This window comes from Melospiza georgiana, chromosome 4 (genome assembly GCF_028018845.1).
Source record: "Melospiza georgiana isolate bMelGeo1 chromosome 4, bMelGeo1.pri, whole genome shotgun sequence".
Lineage (NCBI taxonomy): Eukaryota > Metazoa > Chordata > Aves > Passeriformes > Passerellidae > Melospiza > Melospiza georgiana.
In genome coordinates this window covers 68,627,413-68,646,892 of record NC_080433.1, presented here as the reverse complement: position 1 = coordinate 68,646,892, position 19,480 = coordinate 68,627,413, and the positions used below count along the sequence as shown (strand labels likewise).

Below are 19,480 nucleotides of genomic sequence, written 5' to 3'. Positions count from 1 at the left end.
TCCAACTTGGTGATTCATCACAGATTAAGTCTGCAGTTAGATGATGAGTAGAGGTCTGTGGGTTCTGCTTTACTGTGGGAACGACACTGACACTGAGTGTGCTTGAGACTGCTGCTGTCTGGAGCAATGAGGAGTGCAGAAATTGTATTGAGACATCCCCCTGGAGACACCTGAAGGCATGCTGTAGTCTGATAACAAGGGACACTCAATGATGCCATTGCTGGACTCCTGAGAACTCTGTACTTCCAAACCACACCTCAGCCTGTTGTGAATTGCTGTGGGTTTGGCCCATAAACTCAAATGAATCCCTCTTAGAGCTGCTAAAGCACTGAAATGCTATTGAAAAGTTCTGGCACACGGGCCTGAGTTGTGGAAACCAGTGCAGTGATGTCACTTGGAGTTTTGCCACTGTTTTTGCTGTGGCCAGAATTTGATTTCAGCTGTGTTACAGGTCAGAGCAGAGCATGTTTGCAAAATTGGCTCAGAATCTGCTTTCCTGCCATCCCTCTTGCTATTACAGGCTCAAATTATTCTAAACTTAGAATTCACACAATTAAATGAACACTAAAGTAATAATAAATTATTATATTTTGTAAAGATAAACCAATGTGAAGGTTGATCTTGTGATAAAGGCACTGATTTGGCACTTTAAAGATCTCAGTTTAATTCCCAATATGGACACAAATCTTTTGTATAAATTTGGAAGATCACTTTTCTCTCTGGCTCTCAGGTTTTTGATTATAAAATGAGACTGAAGAGTTGAACTCTTTTCTTTGTTAGTGAGCTTTTCAGAGCATGCCTGTGAGTACAGAGTTTATGTGAAACCTGTGAGACAGATACTCAGGGTTGTGGGGGTTTTTTTAGGCCATTATCATAAGGAAACAGTAATACTTGCAAAATGCCTGGGCATCTGGACAGTCAGATCTTACCATGGCTCTTAAAATCTTTGAAATTACTTAGCCAGATCAGTATCTCATGTAGAGCCATGGTTTAACCAGAGCTGGCTGTTGAGCACCAGGCAGCCACTCACTCCCCACAGTGGGATGAGGGAGAAAAGCAGAAAAGTAAAAGTGAGAAAAGTCATGGTTGGGATAGAGAGATTTTGAGATTAAGACAGTTTGATGGATAAAGCAAAAGCAGTGCACACCAGCCAAGAAAAATGAGGGATTCTTTCACTGCTTCCCAGGGCAGGCAGGTGTTCAGCCATCCCCAGGGAAGCAGGACTGTGTCTCATGTACTGGGTCAGACAAATGCCATCACTCTGAGTGTCCCCTGCTCCTCCTCCTGCCAGCTGTGATACAGAACATGCCACCATACAGTTCAGAATGTCCCTTTGGTCATTTGGGGTCAGCTGTCCTGACTCTGTCCCCTCCCAGCCTCCTCACTGGCAGGGCAATATTAGAAGAAAAGGCCTTGAAGCTGTGAAAGGGCCGCTCAGAAATAACAAATTTTATATATTGTCAACACTGTTTTCAGCAGAAATCTAAACTATGGTTCATCCTAGCTACTATTAAGAAAAAATAACCCTATCCCAGAGAAGGCCAGTACATGTAGGGTCTGTGTGGCAAGGTTGCTGGGAGGGGCTCTAGGGGTGGCTTCTGTGAGAAGCTGCCAGAAGCTTCCCCGTGTCCTGCAGAGCCAGCACCAGCCTGCTCCAGGATGGACCCACCACTGGCCAGGGCTGGACCCATCAGTGATGAGGAATAACACAGTTAACGAGGAAAAACCCTACAGCAGCTGGAGCAAGGAGTGAAATATGTGAGAGGAACAGCCCTGCTGATGTGAAGGCCAGTGCAGAAGCAGGGGCAGGGGGTGCTCCAGGTGCCAGAGCAGAGATTCCCCTGGGACAGCCCCTGGGGTCTGCAGGGGTGCAGAGATCCACCTGCAGCCTGGGGAGGGCTCCGTGGCAGAGCATCAGGAGCTCTCCTTCTGCAGGGGGAGGCGTGGCAGAGATGATGTGTGACCAGACCAAAACCCCCATTCTCTGTCCCCCTGTGCCTCTGGTGGGGAGGAAGTAGAGAAATCAGCAGTGAAATTAAACCTGGAGCAAAGGGAGGGGTGAGTGGGATATGTTTTTAAGATCTGGCTTTATTTTTTATTGCCCTTCTCTGAGCTGATTTGGAATGAATAAAATTAATTTTTCCCCAAGTCAAGTCTGTTTTCCCTGTGACAGTAACTGCTGATTGAACTCTCTCTGTCCTTATCTTGATCCATGAGCTTCTTGTTACATTTTCTCTGGCCTGTTTATTTGAGGAGGAGAATGGCAGAGTGGCTTTGGTAGGGACCTGACATCCAAGCAGGGTCAACCCACCATAACACATTTCTTAGCTTAGAATAAAAAAGTGCAGTACTATATAATAAAAACCACTGTTCTATTGTGAAGATGTATTATGGAAAAGTAGATTAATGTTAAGAAAAAATGTATCAAGAAGGAAATGCTTCTGCTAAAAGTACACAAATTCTACCAAATAAAAGTGCTCTAAGTGCTTCCAGGGAGCTTATAAAAAAAAGACAATGTGAAGATGATATGTTTACTGTGTGTCAAATTAAACTAAGACAACTCTCTTTTCCAGGTCACATGAATCAAAGGGATGAAACAGACAAATGGATTAAGGCTGACACACAAAATGGCAAAGTGTGTCTTAAAAGCCAAAGCTGGATCCAGTCTGTCAAGCTGAAGAGTTCTTAAAGGTGAAATAGGCCAAAGAAGTTAAATCAAGAAACTACAAAGGAACATTTCTGTAAAATTATGAAAAGTTTTGGATGAATATTCTTAATATAAAAGAGAAACTATTAAAAATGAGAGAATTTTAACCCAAGATTTGCCTGTGACAGTGCTGGTGCTAAACAGTCTGGTTTACTTTTAGTGCCTTTTAGGAACAGGATGATCTTACATATTCAGAATTCATATAATTTGACCCACTTACCATAGCAGTTTAAAAGCTGATAGCTTTCAAACAGAAGTTTGAAGTTGTTTTTTAAAAATGTAAAAAAGCATTTTCAACACTTCCAAGATGCCATGCTTTACAAGCTCTGTTGTACTTTTAAATTAAATGTCTCAATACTGTGGGAATTCTGCTGGTTTATGCAAAATGCAGAGAATTTTCTTCAACCAAATTGTATCATGGATAGGAAAAAATCACTTTCAGTGTGGTTCTTATGTGGTCTTCTCATTTGGTGTTTGAACCCTGAGCAGTTTCTGCCTGGCTGATGGGTACTCTCTGTGTAAAAATACTTCTGTGAAATGGCAGAACTTGCTCTGTGTCATCCTGAACCTCTGGTCTGTGGATAGAAAGAAGAGCTCCAGCTCTGTCTACCACTGCTCGCCTGCAAAGAAAAGCTTTCAAGATAAATAAAAGTAGCATGGATCTGGCTGATTTGAAGGAGGAGCACTCCTCCAACTGGACCTAGGGGAGAGTCCACCTGAGCATTCCCCTAAGGAGAAGCTGCCCTAGGAGGGAAGTGTTCCCTTGTCGCTGAGAGCTGGAATCTTTGCTTGCTCTGTCTGCAGTGAGTGAGAGCTCTCTCCTGCAGAGCTCCTGGGAGGCAGAGAGGGAGCTGTGAACCTGCACAAGGACAGGTCTGATCTGGTGGAGGGTTCTGTGTTACTGTAAAATAAGCACACAGCAAAGTAAATGGGGGTTTTAAAAGCCTTTCCATGCGTCTCTGTGGCACCTTATAAAAGCAGGAGTGAAATTTGTGTTTTAAGCTGAAATGTCAGAATCCCTGCCAGCTCAGGGGATGGTGAGGATCAGGAGAGAATTCAGAGTGCCAGCTCAGGCTTTAGGTTTTGTACATATGTGTATGTTCTTTAAGGCATAATGGGACATTATGAAATTAACTTCTTTTGCCACAGGATTCCCCAGGAGATATAATTGCCCCTGGCTAATGGACTTCAAGACTCAAGGGCAGCATACCTACTGTAATTCAGGGAGGTTAAAAACTCCCCTTCCTGTTTATTGTTGTGTGTACTGCTTGTTGGGATGAGGTGGGCACTAATGCATATGACAAATTATATGTATTTTTAATATAAACAGTAATATATAAAGCATTTCTAATAGTATTACTAAAGGCATTACAATATTACTAGATATATTATTATACTTTTTAAAATTACAAAATTAATAAATTAAATGGTTTTTGATAGCCAGAAAAATATTTGAAACTAATGTTTTCTATGCCCTGCTGCAGCCAAAGTGAAAAAAGCACCTCAAAATTCACACCACATGAAAACAGTCTAGTAGGTATTTCACAAGATTGAATCCATTTAATGGTCCCATTATTCACCTGAAATGCAAAGCCTGTCAGCCTGTGAGATTAAGGTTGTGGTTTTTGAGACTGCTGCATCAGCAATTTAAGGGAGAACACAGTAAGAAAACATTTTATTTGTTCCATATTCAAAAGAAAGCAAACTCAGACTTTGAATTCATTAATTTTCTAAATCCAGCAAGAATTAAACATCAGACTTGTTAGTTACTTGCTTAAAGAAGTTTGAATCAGCCAGCAGAAAAATTGTGCTACTACTAAAGCTACTGATTATATTAATTCCAAGCTAAAACATGTTGAAACCAGCTAGAATGTTAATATAAAGGTCAAGAATGAACTGAAGGAGGACAAACCCTTCCTTATGAGTTTCCCCAAAGGCATTGAACAATGTCTTGTTCTGCTCTAATGAGGTGAAACTGTATTTATCTCTAGACAAGGGAAGATTAGTAGGTTATCAGCAATTAGAGTTTGAATGGCAAATCCCTTGTGAGCCCATATATCTTTTTTTATCCATTTGATGAGAAGACATTCTTGTAAGTGGAGCAAATTTATACTCCAACACTTTTTCAATCTGTGCTCCCTCTAATTTGGTTCTCCTGCTCTCTCAGGTGCCAGCCAGCCTACAGTTCAGACCTGCAGACACAAACATGAGGTTGTTTAGAGAGCTGGACTCAGCCCAAGAGGCTTTTATGAGAATGAGAGCTGTGGGTGCACAAGTGACTGTTGAGAAGTGCAGAACTGTGCTGAAATGCACAGGTGTAGTTGTGTATTAAAGAATCTGCAGTCAGTGCCTACTCACTGCTCTCCACTCCTCAAGAAGGCTGTACTTGATGGGTACCAACCACATCAAGTGTGGAGTTCTCTGGGGAGTCAGAGTGTTTATGTCCTGGAGAGGACCTTCATGGCAAACAAATCCTCCAACACATGCAGATTTATTCCTTGCTTACTCTGCACGGGACTACAAAAACTTTCATTACTGAAAGACGAAGACAGCTTGAATCAACATCTGAGAGTTAGCAGTGCTGTCTGAGTGCAGCTGTCTTGCTTGAAGGCATTCATACTCCTGTGAGAAAGATTTGCTATGCTTCCTTACTAATGCAACAAATGGCCTTTTATTAAAGTGTGATTAGTTTTAAGAAAAAATAACACAGTGGTCTTTTCATGCTCTAGAGAAAAACCCTTGAACTGTAGAGATGCTGCACAATTTCTTCTTATTTCATTTTGAAGAATTTGTTTTTTCAGGCTCTGATCTGCATGTTTTGGTGAAGGTGATTATGTTACCATCCCAGTCATATCTGAGCCAGGAAGGATGGTCAGCATCTTTATGTTCCTGTTTCTCCAGTTCAGCTGTGTATTTCAAAGTAGCTTGTCTGCAACAAAAGTTTAATAATGACAAAATTTTTCAGAGGTTGTTTTTACAAAGAACACTAAAAGCAGTTTAATGAGGAAAAGTTCCTTGCTTTAGCTAAAACTATCAATATTATAAGGGTGTTGAGGAAAGTAAACCAGAAGATAATTGGTTAGGTCATAGAGTCACAGAATGAATTATGTTGGAAGAGGTCTCTGGAGAGTATTTTAACCTGATGTTGCTTTAAGTGTATCCAACTATTCCAGGTGAGTCATGGCTTTACCAGATGAGTTCTGAATATCTTTAGGGATGAAGGTTGCACAGTCTCTGAGATCCTCTTCAAGAGTTTGGCCAGCTTCCTGGTTAAAAAATTAAAGTTTCCTTGTAATCAGAATGTAATCAGAATTTTCCATATGCCATTTGTCCTATCAGTGCACCTTTGACTCTGGTCTGGCTCTGTCTTCTCTGTGCTCTGATGAGAGTTAGAGACAGCAATAAGGTCTCCTCCATCTCAAGTCTTCTCCTGGGATGTAGCAAAGCAATTCTCTGAAGGTTTCTCACAGGTTACGTGCTCCAGCACTTCAGTGGTCTTGATGGGTTCATCCACACTTGCTCTAGTGTGTCAGCATCTGCCTGAACACAGATCTGAGAGGGTGATGCCACTGGAATAACAACACACTTTGGAAGAAAATATAAAACCAAACAAGACAAATAAACCAGCTACACCTGAAGATATTAAAGCATCTCCAAGCTGTTTTCTCATGGCTCTATAGGAAGGCTGTGGTAACTGTGCAGGTCCCTCTGTTTTTCTTTTTGAACCAGTGTCTGTGGCACCTCCAAGTATTTTACCCTTTCCTCATTCACCTTCTGCTTGATTTTGGGCAGCCTCTCTACTGTAGGTATCTTCTGTCACCCACCTCTTTTAACAGGTATTGTTTTGGAAATGGAATTGAGTACACAACAGGCAGTGCCACAGGAGCCTGGTGGTTACCTGCATTTACTGGCTCTGGACCTGCCCCAAGGCTGTGTTTTGTTTTGCAGCTTCTGTGAGAGCTGAACCAGAAGAGAGTTGTCTGTGATGCCCAAACCTACCCGTGACCACTCAGATCCCCCTCAGCATTTTGTGGTCACTGCTCTTTTGCAGAACTAGAGCACAAAACTAATAAAACTAGATCAAAATTTGAGAAAATCAGGCCTCCTGAGTGAGACACTCAAAAGAAGAGCACCTCTCCCTTCTTTTTTGGCAGTGTCAATCCAGCAGTTTTCAGTACCTTCCCAAGCTGAAGAAACAGAACCCACCACTTGCAGTGCTGTGAATGTCTCTTTCTTTCCATGCCTTGTGTGAGCTGGCTGCCAGCCTGGTCCTGCTGAGCAGAGCACCCTCCTGCCCAGCCTCTCCCTGTGCTGAATATTCCAGGGCTCCTGGGGAAGAGCCAACTCTGCAGCTCCCATCCTCTCCAGGAGATTCAGCCTGAGCTGGTGTGTCACAGCCACAGCAAGGCAGTCTTTCTCCCTGCTGGCCAATTCCTAGGCTCTGGAAAAATATAACATACAGCATCCAGACAACACTGGAAAAAAATCCAAATTGAAGTGCTCTGTGATCTGTCAGTAATGCTGCTACAGTGTTTTTGTGTTTGGTTCCCAAAGTGGAAATGCTGGAGGTGGTTACAAGGGGCAGATGTGCCCAGCTGTGATGCCTGCACCACTACAGCAGGAAAGGGAAGTGGGCAGGAGTGGAAAAGGGACAGAATTAGTGAAGCAAGAAGGGTTTGTTTGCAACCACTGCAGGATATTTTTTTTATAAAATGTCCAACACTGACACACTCTATGAACCACATGAACACAAGGCTGCATCTGTTTTTATATTAGGGAGGCCTGTGCCATTGAGGAATGTGTGCACAATTTATATGAGCTATAAGCTCTGACCTATAAAAAATCAACTCATCCAAGTCCAAATTCCTGTTTTTCATGGAAACTGCAATGTATAGTGGCTGTCTGAAGCATGTATAAGGGGAGCTGTTACTACTTTTTTGGAAAGTTATGATGTCCCATGCCTGGAGCTACAGTTGAGTGGTTTGCCAGAAATAGCCATTCATTAATCATCAACACATGGTAAAAAGATTGTTTATTTAAGATATGCTGTACTATGACAGAGCCTGATTATTTTATTTATTTATTTATTTATTTATTTACTGTCTTAAATGAGCCAATTGATGAATAAAAGTATTTCAGCCAATAATTACAGTTATCTTTGGCAAAACAGCTATCTCTTGGTATAAGTCAGACAAAAGAACTGGCCCAAACACAGGGCTTGAGCAGCACTGGAATACCTAATTGAATCCTTACCCAAAGTCTGAATCCATTTTACTCAGAGGGGGTAACTGGGAAATACAGTTCTGCAGCATGGTCTGAATCCTGAGCCGTTCCAAAATTCAGCAATTTTTCAGAATCCCAGAATGTGCTGAGTTGGAAGGAACCCACCAGGATCATCAAGTCCAACTCCCAGCCATGCACGGCCCCATTCCCAAGAGTTATCCCATGAGCCTGAGAGCACTGTCCAAACACTTGAACTCTGTCAGGCTGGTGCTGTGACCACTGCCCTGGGGACCCTGTTCCTCTTTGACTGGGTCCATCATAATAAAAAGCAGAGATTTAAAAAAAAAAAACTTATTGAGCGGAGGTTACAGAAACCAATCATCAGTAAAAAGTAATGGAAAATAAAATCTCAAACATGGGAGAGATGTTTGTAGTGCAAGTACAGGAGAAATTAAGCAAGTGGAGGCAGGGAGCTAATGGGAAAAGCAGGAAGCATTCTGCAGGCATGCTCCAGGCTACAGAATGTGGTAAGAGTACCTAGGACCTGAAGCATTCTGAGGTCCAGTAGTTTTATCATTTTATGGCATCCAGTTCATACGCATTCAGTGGCTGAAACGTGGCACTCCAGGAGCCTCTGTGTCACTTCCAAAGAGAGAATTACAGTCAGTGAGAAGACAGTACTGTATTTCTGTTTCTTGTTTAACAGAAGACTTAGGAGTAAATGCTGTTGGTCTTTTACCAAATTGTGTGTAGGAGGTCTTCATTTCCAGTTCCATGTTTGTTTGCATATTTGGATAAAACCTAAGAAATTCTGTGAGTTCTTGCAATCTCCTTTCTAATCAACAGCAGCCACTAGGAAACACAACAACAAAACCAAACAAAAATGAAAGTCTTCTCCAAATGTTAAATATATTGTAACTATTAAGACCTGGTGTAATTTTTGTTTAAAAGGCAAAAATTGTAAGAGGAATTGTTGATGAGTTTGTTAATAATGTAGTCATGAGTTTAGGAGAAATGTAACCAGTTTTATGTTAGTGCAGACAAGAAAGAAGGAAGCACATAATTTTTAAGGAGTAATTTAAGGAGATCTTTTTAGGGAACCAAACTGTTACAGATGAGATGTAGTTTGGGGAAATTACAAGCCTAGCTGGCTTCTCTGTCAATGACATGTTTCCTTTCTCATTTTGCATCTAGAAATGTTAACACAGAATGTTTTACAGGGAACAGAAGTGTTTCTCTAAAGATGCCAGTATGTTATTTCCTGTAGTCTTAAGGAGTAGTCTTAAGCAAATCAAGCTGACACCACCTTTTCCTACATTTTAGAATGCAGAGAGTTAGATTGTTTTTCCTCTAGCAGAAGAAATCAATTGTACCAGCACTATGTACTTCCACATTAGATTATCCATGGTTCTTTCTGCCATTTAGAAACTGGATTAACTGAAAGGTCATTAGCCTCTGGATGCAGAAATATGCAGCAGGATACCAGGCCTCAAAACTTTTCTTCCTTCTAACATTTATTAAACCTTGAAGCAGGGCAGTATGTTGGCAAATGTAATCTCAAAATCTACCTTATTCTGGAAAGAATGTTCAATTGAAGGCCCATAACTGTTTCCTGTGAAGCTGCTTTGGACTTAAACTTGGAGAACTTTGTGGCTCCACATGTTTTCTATTTTAATCTATCAAAACAGTAAAAATAAAAAAAGAAAAACAATGTGCACAATACAAGAGATATGACTCAATACTTGCAAGGTTTAGTCTATTAAGAAATGTCTGCTAGGACTGGTTAGTGTTTAACAATAAATAGTGGGGAATTCCTTTGGAACAATGAAGTAGTATTTTATACCACAAATATTTTAAGGCAACTTTAAACTAAAAACATATTTCTTCTATTGCTTATTTAGAACCTAAGCCACTAGCATGTTTAATTCTCCAGATAAATGTGATTTTTACATAGATGATCTCTTCCATCTCCTTAAACAGAGAATGAAATTTCTCTACAATGTTGGTTTCACACCCTCAGAACATAAATTACACCTAAAATCAGTCTTTACCTTCTGAAAATCTAAGAACCTGAATAGGGTTTTAAGAATTAATCTGAAAACAGAATTAGGGCCTGATTTAGTTTTTCTGACAATCTTTTGCTTGTCATTCATTACTAAAAACATACAGGTTGTGAAAGAAACACATCGTTTTATAAAAATATGTGACAGTGACAATACTGTCATTGCTGTTGATGTTGCTGAAAAGCTACTGCAAGATAACTAACTCTAGAATCATGCCATATTTTACTGTGCTTTTGATGTAGTTATTGGCAGAAGATAAAATTTTTATCATCATTGCCATATTGACCTTGAACTGCAATTAAAAAAAAAAAAGATTTTCCTAAACTGGGAAACATGCAGGGTGTGGAACATATCAGAATCTCACTGTGAACTCACTTTTATCTTCTGAGTGTCATTCCCAGTATATTCTGTGGCCTGGCAAATTCTAGAGCGGGATTTCTTTGGACTTGTTGGAAAGAACAAGTTAAAAATGCTTGGGACTGCATTATTCTGCGTATCAGTCCACCTAGTAGATGTTGTCCCAGACTCAGATGGTGCAGGACAGGAGTTTCCTATCACTGAATAAGTGGTGTGAAGGGTTAGAGACTGAGGCTGGCAAGGACAAAAACCATCCTCTGTCCAGAAAATGAGACTCAAGAAAATAAAGTTGGCAAAGTTTACCTCGTTCTGAACATCACACAAAGGGCAAAGATAACACTGGGTGGAGACATGTGTCTCATGGTTGCCTTTTTGTTTTGCAAAGACGTGTAACTCTCCAGGGTTATCTTCAGAGTAAAAATAACTGGTTGGGAAATTCCTTGGCTGCGTCAGAAGAGTTTAATCAAGACCTTTGGAGAACCCATGGCACATGGGACTCTTAGGCAGAGGCAAAGTCGTGGGTCATCCCAGGCCAAAATAATGCAAATGGGTTTCTAAAAAGTCATGTCAGCTCCTTGGTGATGGCTCACCCAGCACAACTTGGAATTTGCACAAGTTTCTGTTCCCATTTCATCTCACTTCTACAGGAAGACGGATCAGCAGGCAGAATCAGAAAGGGCTGACACGCTGTTGCTGCTCTAAACAGAGACATGAAGTCACAGAATAAACAAGTCAACAACAGTAATCTGAGGATAAAAGAAAAACCCTTGAGGTTTAAGATGAGAAAAACTGTAAATCAGAAAATTATGAAGATATTAAATGAATCTGATTTTTTTTTTCAATTACTACTGTTGCCTACCAATCCTTCAAAGCACTTTTTGTATCTAACAAGTGTTTAATTAGAAGTAGAGATTTTAAGGAGAAAGTTCTGAGATGACATTGAGAAAACTACATCTGAGAGAAGTGAAGAAAATAAGACCAATGACAGCAAAATTGTTTGTGGTAAGACAAGGGAACAGTGAGGAGGATTTGGAAAGTGTGAAGCACACTGGAAATACCTTTTGAGTTATTAAGTATGTGTCTTGGTCTTGTGGTCTCTAAAGCAGCTATTAAACCCTGGAATGGCTCAGCAGGAAGTACAGTACTTACAGAGGAACTGTTAAAGTACAGTAGGAGCTCTCCTAGTATAGACTGTCTATATAGCATGGTATTTTATATTTCTTACTCTCATAAAGTTTTATTAAGTTATCTATTCAGATAGATCAACCATGTCTAAACTTCAGTTCCTTTCCAGTTTCAGGCCCTGTGGCATGTCTGGCCACTGTGCTGTTCTGGGTGTACAGGGCCTGGTCTGTAATACTCTTAACCCCCATGGAAGGGTGGTGGGAATTGAATCCACATCTTTTGAGACTCACAGATGAAAACTGAGCTCTCAGTTCAATTCTCCCTATTTTTAAGAGTAAGAAGGAAGACTCCAGCAATTACAGGCCCTCCAGTGCCTGGTAAAATTATAGAGAAGGTTATTTTGAGAGTAACTGAGAAATATTTGAGAGACAATGCAGCCACTGGGCACAGCCACCATAGGTACAACAGGGGGGGGAAGTCCTGCTTAACCAACTTTATTTCCTTTTATAACAAGGTCATCGACATAGCTGACCAAAGGAGGCCAGTAGATATGGTGACTTTGGATTTTAGCAGAGCTTTTGATACTGTCTCCAAAAGTATCCTGGATAAACTGACCAGCAAGTCCCTAATACCCTGGGTAAGCAACTGGCTCACAGGTTGGGCTCAAAGGGTTACAGTAAATGAGGTTATATCAGGTTAGTGGCCAGACACCAGTGCTCAATTTGTAATGTTTTTATAAATGATCTGGATGCAGGAATTAAATGCAAAGTGTGCCAATGATACTAAACAAGATTCCCTGAGGGTAGAAAGGAGTTACAGAGAGATCAGGACAGACTGAAGAGCTGGGCAATTTCCAGCTGCATGAAACTGAACAAGAGCAAATACTCAGTTCTTCACCTGGGATGGGGTAAACTTGGTTATACATAACCACTGGGAGATGAAAGGCTGGAGAAAAAGCCCTACAGAAAGGGATCTGGGAGTCTGGTCTGCGGAAAGTTGAACATCAGCCAGCAGTGCCTTGGCAGCCAGCAGGGCCACCTGTGTCCTGGTGACATCAGACACAGCAGCACCAGCTGGGCAAGGGAGGGGATTGTCCTGCCCTGCTCTGCTCTGCACTGGGGCATCCTTACTCCCAGTGCTGGGGGCACTTTGGGGCACCACAATATAAGAAAGACATTAAACTATTGGGGACCATCCAGAGAAAGGTGACCAAGATGGTGAAATATCTTGAGCACAAGAATTACAAAGAGTGGCTTATGTCACTTGGCTTGTTCAGCCTGGAGAAGAGAAGGATGAGGGGGAAGTGCTGACCAATGACAAAGCACAAGCTGTGTCAGGGGAAGTTCAGACTGAACTTTAAGAGAAGGTTCTTAGAGGCTGGTCAGTAAAAACCAACCTGGGAAGGTGGTCACAGCATCGTAGCTTGACTCCCTTTATATAACTGTGCTGTGTTTTGAGCACAGGCACAAATCTACTGCCATATATTGACATTCAGTCACTGGGAAACAGGCTCTCACAAACCCTTGGAGTGAGCTTAAGGACAGTGAGATGGCTGAGAGCATTAAGCCCAGCCTGATTTTCTTATTCATGTTCCCATGTGTCCTTGAGGTAGTGTCCTTTGCCAACAGAAACGTTCCTGAGAGGACATTGTCTGCCATAAAAAGATGGAATCTGTACCTCTGCTCAATTCTGGCTGACACTGGAACATGCAGAGGGCCCTGCCACACCACAGGAGTCCTAAGGCACCAATAGGGACACCCTCTATATAAACTGGATGGGTCAAGGCAGATACCTAGCATGGCACTGTGATGCCAGTGAAGAAAATCTCATGTTTTGGGGTTTACAACCTCCTCTGAAGTAAGATTAGGAAATATATTTTTGGTAATTTTTCTACAGTACAGTGTTGTGAGAATGTGGAGTTGCTCACAGCCTTTCTGAAGATATCTCAGGTATTGTCAGTAAGGTGAATGCAACCTGAGATGTCCAAGAAGGGGAGATAATGGCAGGCTGCAGCCAAGTATTGGATATGTGTATCAATCCAATGGTAAATGAACCAACAAGACGTACAGATTTTAGAAGATTATTGAATAGATGTAAAAAAAATGCCCAGAGCACAACTTTAGTATCTAATTGGCAGGAAAACTATATTTTAAAATTGAAGTAAGGTTTCTGGCACAGCAGAATTCTGAATCTCTGCAAGAGGCTTCACAGAAACTGTTACTTTCTAATATTAGATATTAGTTAACTGTGATTGCAATCTAGTTTTAAATATTGTGGGGTTTTTTCACCTACTGAGAATGGTCTAACTTTCCCACCCATATATGTGCATGCAGCACATAGAAGCCTTTAGTATTTGTGCAATTGCATTGCTCCCTCTAAATTACAAGGATGCACTTGTATGACTTTTTATACTTAGTTCTCTGTTACAAATTAGTGTCTCACACCAAGATTTTTTAATGTGTGGTTGGTTTTTTTAGCTCTGAAGCACAAGTCCATTTTTCAGGAACTAAAACTCATTGCCATTAATGCTGGAAGTTGCATTTGAAAAAAACCTGATACACAGTCTTCAAGGTACTTAAGCAGCCATGCATGGTAATAACTGCTTCACTGGCCTCAATGGGAACAGTCAAGAATACATTATGCACATACTTTCATTACCTTGTTCATTCAGGACCAAAAATCAAGAGATAGTCTTTAATCAAAGACATTTGATTGAAATCACTGGAGTGGGGTGGTAGAAAGAGAGATGAGGATTTCACTTGTACCAAACAGCCAATCTCATGAGAATCCATGAGAGACAAGGCAGCAAGATAAAGCTGGGGCCTGGGGCTGTGGAACAAAAGTTAGCACACTGTGACAGTCCTCCTGGTATATGGAGCAATGTGCATGTGCTTTGCTTATTCCAGATCTATTTATATGCTTAGTATTAAGATCTGCAATAGATTAATAAATGGATAAAAATATTTTTAAGGAGATTCATATTCTTATTTTTTAAAAAAAGTTGCTGACTCTGAAGCTGGTAACTGGTATCAGATGCATTTAGAAAAATCTACATTTGTCATACCCTGAATCCTATTCCCTTTAGAGGACTGAATGACAGCATTCATTGTTCATTCTGTTGTATCTTCAGAACTTAGCTATTTAAAAGGCCAATTCATTTAACCAGAGATTTATTTTCGGTTCTTGCTGTATTTTTTCATGTGTAGAATATTTCCCACAGCAACTTCATTTTTTTCCTATGAAATAAGAATTACCCTTGAATCAGGCTCATTCCCTGAATAAGGCTCAGAACAGAACTGCTGAATGTATTATACAATCAGCATTTGAAAAATGACTTGTACCTGCCCAAGGCATACAGAGCCATGGCATGGAGACTCACAGCACCTCCACTGAAGTCACTGGAGTTTGTTGAAAGACGATTGATTTGCCTCAGAATATAGGATTAACGTTATAAACTCTTCTAATTTTAGAGTAACATGCATAGCACATTCAAAATATCCTTAATGTACATATTTTTCTATATTAATTTAATATTTCAATATTGTATATTAATTTTTCTATATTAATTTTAAATTATTTTTCTTAAAAATAAGATACCTGATGTTGCAGGACACATTAACATATATCCTTTGGAACAGGCTCATTCTGACTTTCATCTCCTGACCATTTTTAAACAGTTTCTGAGTGGAAAATATTTCTTTACTTAGCAGCTGGATACCCTCAATTTACACTAGAGTTTGCCAAAGAATTTGTAAGACCCATTAGCTTTAATATGCACAGGTGTACCCATCTCATTTTTTTATGGAGCTGCAAGCTAGAGTCAAGTCAAACAAAGACTTGTAAACTTATGGGTAGGTTTATGTGGAAGAGTCTCAATGTTCTCTTCTGAAAATAGTAGGGTATTAGCATTTAACAGATTGGCTTTATAAGTGTTTAAAGAAAAGATACCATCTAGGAACAAAGTGTTGGAAGGGGATTACTGGGTCACTGAGTTGACTCATTTTTCCCATTTGCAGGAACTGCAAAATGTGACCAGTCCATTCCCTTATCAAGAGCCATACTAACATTGCTTAACAGTTTGCCCCATCTCCCTTCCTAGAAAGCTCTTTCATAATTCCCTGCTGTGATAACCAAAAAATCTCCCAGCTGCCAGCCTAAATGTGTTTACTGACATTTTGTGGTGTTTGTTTTGTTTCGTTTTCCTGTGTTGGTATGTCATGTGCTGGGCAGACAGGACTGATGGCAGCACTACATACTTCAACTGCTTTGGGAAGACTGCTGTGCACAACTTCTATTACCACTGTCATTGTGGAAAAATAGCTGAATATCTATCTAACCCAAAGGACACAGGAGATTAGGACCCATGTAAATAATAATTAATGGTGTACAGTAATATCTGTAAGATATAAACCATGGGCTGGTGTAAGATAGAGATAGAGAGTGGCCTCCCAGATCTGAAACACAGCCACTGAGCTTTGGCCTAGAGGCTGAGAAGCCTCTGTACATTTGGAAGGCAAACAACTTGATCAGAGAATATCTAAATTTAGGGCTGGCTAATTGGTTGTCCAAATAATCTCAAATTAGCTGTGCAGGGGCTGTGTTCAGCCACTGCAGGCAATGAGGGGATGTGTGGAGGACTGGAAGAATAGTCAGGGGTTATGGAATGGGTCTTGGTGAGGAGGAAGCAGGGACCAGTGATGGCTACAGACTTATTGTGGAAGGAAATAGGACATGGGCATTTCAATGGGGAAAAAATGAGGAAAACTGGTTCATTGAGAGGCAACATTTTAAAGGATAGTTCAAGAGGAACATTTCCAAAAGTAGTAATAAACTTGTTCATTGCCACGTGATAGTGACAGAAGCAACATTATAACTCTTCCCATGAAATTTAAACAAAAAATGAAATCAGCATTTTAAAAACTATTTGTATGCTTATTTTCAAAATGAACCAAGTATTTTGTTTTGCTAATTTGCTAAAAAAATTAAAACCACACAAGTAATTAAATGCGCAGAAGCCAGAGCCATTAAGTCAGAAAGTACAAGGAAGGGATATAACTTTCATAACAGCAGAATTTCAAAAGGGAACACACATTCAGAGGCAGCAAAAAGATAATTGGGATGTCAGGCTTCAGTCAAAAAGAAATTATACAGAAAATACAAGAAGCAAAAATGCTGTAATAGAAGTTCATGGTAAAGAGGAACTGAGTTTCACTACAGATGAATCTTAATCTAAATAATTTAATTTCAACCCTGAGTACTTCAGCTTTTAGGCACCTCTTTTATTTCAAAGTAGTCACTGCCTTGCCATGTTAAGACACAGGTATTAAGTTCTAATGCCCTAGTTTATGCTTTACCTGGGTTCAGAAAAGGAACTGGGAAAAAACCCCCATTAAAATATCAAGACTAATTAAAACAAAGCCACAATCTTTCCAAGGCACCCTAAACACCAGAACCTGGGACAGCATTTGCAGGAAGTGATACATAATGTGAAAGCTCTTCTCTCTTCACCCTTGTTTAGACATCAACTCCTGGACAGAAAAACTTTTACCTGATACAGTGTGGGCACCTTTAAACTGTAACTGCAACCATTAGAAGAGTGCCAAATACTCCCAAGAGCCAAGTCTCAAATCTTAAAACTCACAGAAAAGCAGCTGAATGATGCCAGCAGGTCAAATTTCTGGATGAAATAGTAAGTAATTCTTTACAATAGCAATCCCAGAACTATCACCCTATTTCTTGTGCATACCTTTGGGCAGCCTCCAATGTTGACAGATGTCAGTCTGTGGCAGTGAAATGCCAATGTTTTCACAGCTTCATCTGTCAGCTGAGGGCAGTAAGAGACAAGGCAGTGTTCCAGGTACCCTGTGCCCTTGCAGAACTCAATTACAATGCTTGGACACCAATCCTTTGATCCACTTCCCACACTTCAGTTCTCTAGGTACCTTTCATTAGAAGTGAAGTCATTCTGCCATTGACTTCTAGAAAAAGAAGAAATGCATTAAGGGGCTGTTTTCAATTGTTTGTGCGTTATACTGGGGGTTCATTAGGGTAACATTTATGTAAGTTCCACTGTATGTATTAAACCATGTTGAATTTGGGTTCTTTAAATTGAGCACAACCCAGTAGGTAAAATGTAGTGCTTAGAGAAACAGGCCCAGATAAATTCATTCTACTGCTCTCTGCAAATGCCCAGTTTTGTGCATAACAACTTCTTCTCTTTTAAATGAACAGAAAGCTGTATCTGAATTCTGAATAAATCACTTTTTTTTTTTTTTTTTTTTGGAAGGGAATGGGTAAGAACCTCAGGACTGTCACTCAAGAGTTCTGGGCTCTGATTTGCTCTGTGGAGCTCAGGCCAATTAACTGTGATACTGATTGACTACAAGTTCTATCCTAGTTTTCAGAATGAATAAACATTTGCAGATAATACTGACTCCAATTCCAGCACCTTTATAACTCAAATACTAGCTTTTTCATGTATTCTGTAAAGCAGACAGTCTTGGAAAATAATAATGGAACTCCTGTGAAAGGTCACTTAGATTCTTAAAATACACTTTTCTCCTTTGCACTGTGAAACTTTTTTTTACTTTTCAGCCTGAATCTTTTCCAAGCCTGAAAAACATCACTTCTAGGCTTACAAAGAGAAGTTAGACCTTCTACTGAAACCTTCTCTGGAAACCTCTTGAAAACAGTTGCCTAAAATCACATTTCTTCACTTCCATGTCATGAGGAACACAGGACAGCCTGCAGCTCTACCAGAGGTTTAGCTTCAGTGAGAATCTCTTCTCTTCTGTCATGTCCAGCCTCAAACCCTGGTGAGAAGCCTTCAATGTGTCACTGAGCTGGGTTCCAGCCTGCTAATCTTGGCCTAAGGCCAGACTAATTTGTCATTTACTGGAATAGCAATTCTACCTCTACAGGGAGAACAAGGAAGAACACATAGTGGATTGAATAAAAACCACTGCTTGCATGAAGCTTTTCAAAGCTTTCAAGAATTAGTCCTGAGATAAAAAGACTAAGCACCACATGGATAAATAAAGTGTGTGAGCACACACAAAAATGCATGCATTTTTTATGCACAAATATTATATATTTATATTTATATATATTCTGACAAAATTACCTCTGCAGTAACCAGTACTAACGCACAGCTAATTTTTCCTTATGTTACATAGGAACTCACACAATAACACAGGGTTGATCACTAGACAATATTATTTTTACTATGACAAAAGATTATGTATTTCTGTGTGATTTTCATAAGTGTTACCTAAATAGATGCAAAGAAACTTATCAGATCTGAAATTTGTTTCATAGAGTGTACTTTTAAGATTTTTGTCTATATCTTCACTCTGATTTCGTTCTCTTTTTGCCTATTGGTACAGCTATACCAAGGCAGTTTTTCTCAGCTTTGGGTCCTTGTTTTATTTTACAAAATATTGGAAGTGTCAGTGTTTGAATCTAGGATAGGTTAAAATGGAAAATTCAGAATCTCTATTAATTGGCTTCTCTACCCTTCCTATTTCAATTTTGGATTTATGGGCTGATTTTCACCTGTAATACAGAAACATTCTACACCCAGCAACTAAATGTTTTTCATCCATGTGCAAGAGAAACTGCAATCCTTTCAGAATTAGGCCTCAAATGTGATGACTTAATCACTACATTCTCAGCTAGGGTATGTAACACAGGCTGAAGCCAAGATTTCAATGCCTGTTAGATATGTTTATCTTGTTTTCACTAGCATAGCTTTTCTACATACTTATTTAAAATATCCTTCAAAGTTAGGTTCTGAATTTACTCTTAACTTTAGGAGTACCCCTACATGTTTTTGCAAATAACATTCAAATTATATTTGCAATCAAAAGAGATGGAGCTCTGTTTGCTTACTTCATCTCTGTAACCCTGGTTATATATCTATAGAGAAAATAACAGATGAGGTTGTGAGGATAAATTATGTTTGCAAGACATTTAGTCAGTATAAAAAGTCAAATGTCATATGAAG

The 19,480-nt window shown here is 39.9% G+C and overlaps 2 protein-coding genes across 2 annotated transcripts in view; one reads left to right on the top strand and one right to left on the bottom strand.

The window, feature by feature from the left end:
- FAM185A (family with sequence similarity 185 member A) overlaps positions 1-4,156 on the top strand; it is a 37,971-nt gene extending 33,815 nt beyond the window's left edge. The window contains exon 8 of the mRNA XM_058022910.1: positions 2,574-4,156. Within this exon, the coding sequence (XP_057878893.1) occupies positions 2,574-2,689 (116 nt within the window). The 3' untranslated portion in view covers positions 2,690-4,156. The remainder of the gene's footprint in view (positions 1-2,573) is intronic.
- Positions 4,157-5,408: 1,252 nt separating this feature from the next.
- Positions 5,409-19,480, bottom strand: part of FBXL13 (F-box and leucine rich repeat protein 13) — a 62,609-nt gene continuing 48,537 nt past the window's right edge. Inside the window, 5 exon segments of the mRNA XM_058023307.1 lie at positions 5,409-5,634; positions 13,352-13,426; positions 13,429-13,514; positions 17,220-17,390; positions 19,301-19,392. Of these exon segments, the coding sequence (XP_057879290.1) occupies positions 5,483-5,634; positions 13,352-13,426; positions 13,429-13,514; positions 17,220-17,390; positions 19,301-19,392 (576 nt within the window). The 3' untranslated portion in view covers positions 5,409-5,482.